The sequence below is a fragment of the Salvelinus fontinalis genome, chromosome 6, assembly GCF_029448725.1.
Source record: "Salvelinus fontinalis isolate EN_2023a chromosome 6, ASM2944872v1, whole genome shotgun sequence".
NCBI lineage: Eukaryota > Metazoa > Chordata > Actinopteri > Salmoniformes > Salmonidae > Salvelinus > Salvelinus fontinalis.
The window spans coordinates 35205460-35207959 of record NC_074670.1 but is presented as its reverse complement, the minus strand read 5'-3'; the positions used below and the strand labels follow the sequence as shown (position 1 = coordinate 35207959).

At 51.1% G+C, this 2500-nt stretch overlaps 1 protein-coding gene across 1 annotated transcript in view; it reads right to left on the bottom strand.

Annotated features, from left to right (window-relative positions):
• Positions 1-2500, bottom strand: part of LOC129857760 (zinc finger protein 407-like) — a gene marked incomplete at its 5' end in the record, with an annotated part of 121263 nt that overhangs the window by 94591 nt on the left and 24172 nt on the right. The window contains 1 exon segment of the mRNA XM_055926302.1: positions 1614-1780. Within this exon segment, the coding sequence (XP_055782277.1) occupies positions 1614-1780 (167 nt within the window).

The following is a 2500-nucleotide window of genomic DNA, read 5'->3' as shown; positions in this document are numbered from 1 at the left end:
ACATTATCTTGGGCGCTACATTATCTTGGGTATCTATGCTGACACACACTCAAACGTAGGACCACGGTACTTTCCTCAACACCCCTTACCAGTGGTCCGATCTATCCTCTTCCCGCCCGCTACACACACAGCCCAGACCCAGACACGTAACAAAGATCTCCCCAATTACTTACAAAGATCTCCCCAATTACTTACAGCCACATGTCACCGGGAGCGATTAGTTCAACTTTTAGTTTCCTACTTATTTTATTAGTATTGCAGCTCACCCTTGTGAGGGAGCCCATTTATAACGTTCAAACAGATCACACACGCCGATCATATTTTAGAGTGTGTCAGCCCGCCAGTGTGCTGGAATGGGATTGCAACGATACGGCAACGTCTGCCTCTGTCACCCCCCCCCACCCCCCCATCCCATCCCTGTCTGCCCATTAATAGAAGTGTTGCATCATGGAGCTGTAAATTGAGTTAGCTTTCTGGGTGTCACTAATCAGGGCCATGAGTCTCTCTCTCTGTCGTCTCGCTCTTTCTCTCTCTTTCTCTCTCTGTCGTCTCTCTCTCTCTGTCGTCTCTCTCTCTCTGTCGTCTCTCTCTCTCTGTCGTCTCTTTCTCTCTCAGTTGTCTCTTTCTTTCTCTCTCTGTCATCTCTCTCTCTCTCGTCTCTCTCTCTGTCGTCTTTCCCTCTCTGTCGTCTCTCCCTCTCTGTCGTCTCTCCCTCTCTCTGTCGTCTCTCTCTCTCTGTCGTCTCTCTCTCTCTCTGTCGTCTCTCTCTCTCTGTCGTCTCTCTCTCTGTCGTCTCTCTCTCTCTCTGTCGTCTCTCCCTCTCTGTCGTCTCTCCCTCTCTCTGTCGTCTCTCTCTCTCTCTGTCGTCTCTCTCTCTCTCAGTCGTCTCTCTCTCTCAGTCGTCCCTCTCTCTCTCTCAGTCGTCTCTCTCCCTGCCTGCCTGTCCATCTCTTTCTCTCCCTCCCCCTCCCTCTTCCCCTACCCTCCCTGTCGCAGCAAGTGACACCTAGGTGCTTGGAGCGGAGTGACGGTCGGGCCCCGGCTGACGGCGAACGACGGTTCTCGGGGAAACAAATGAAAATAAAAAGGTCTAATTATGTCGGCGGCGCCTTGCCACTGCGAGAGGGGCCCGCATGACGGATGGACTGTTCTCCTGCTAGCGCTCACTCAGCCTGTCACACCGAGACCCGCCCCCCTGCCTGCCGTCCTGACTTAAGCTAGCTTTTGTCATTGACTTAAAAGGGAGTCGAGGAGCAGGTTGACTGACGGACTGACACCTAAGGCAAACAGTCTGGCCACACCAAACAGGCACTTTGTTCATTTCTGATTCTTCCTCTCGGTATATGTATGTACTGTAGGTAGGTATCCTGAAGCTGGGATGTGTCTCACCTGTATGGACATGTAGTAATTAACTGAAGGTATCGGTTTGTGTGTATAGGTGACACGAGGTGTGTACACTAGACAATAATGTCACACGTCGTTGTGGTTATTGACGGGATTGGGTCGCGTCACATCACAGGTGTGTATACGAGGTGTGTGTGGGTGTCTCGGTGACATGAGGTGTGTGTGTGTGTGCAGCACAGTAGACAACGTGTGTGGGTGTTGCAGCTCACCTGTGTGGGTCCTGTAGTGGTCTTTCATGGCAGACAGGGTGAGGAAGGCGTAGTGGCAGGCAGGCCAGGCACACTTATGGGGCTTGTCCCCCGTATGCAGCTTCATGTGGTTGTTCAGAGCCCACTTCTCACTGAACGACCGGTCGCACAGATCACACTCAAACTTCCTGCGAGGGAGGGAGGGAGAAAAGAAGAGAGTTATTTAGTCCCAAAGCTGAGGTAAAAGGTAGAAACCAAGCCTCTAAGGTAGGGAAGGGAGGATGTAGGAGAACACACACACACAGATTGCTGGGGCTCCTGGCGTGTCATGTCTGTATAAGCAGGCATTGATTTTTCTGTCCAGGCCTGCCACCTCCACCATTTATTCTCTGCTTTGCGCCAGGGCCCAGAGGACTGGAGAAATTCTGTTACAGTCCAAACACACACACACACACACACACACACACACACACACACACACACACACACACACACACACACACACACACACACACCACACACACACACACACACACACACACACACACAACAGGCCAGTGGGGAGAATATAGTTGCCCTGTACAGGGGTCCCCACCACTTAGTCAGGGCCAGCAGGAATACTGTAGGCTAAATGAAAAGCTGAAGCACACTTTACCCCCTGCCTGCCTGGGGCGGCAGGGTAGCCTAGTGGTTAGAGCGTTGGGCTAGTAACCAAAAGGTTGCAAGTTTGAATCACTGCGCTGACAAGGTACAAATCTGTCGTTCTGCCCCTGAACAAGGCAGTTAACCCACTGTTCCTAGGCCGTCATTGAAAATAAGAATTTGTTCTTAAATAAAGATAGAAAAAAATGTTATTCTTCATCTTTCTTCATGCCCATCTCTTCAAACCCTGTTTCCCTTCCTCACTA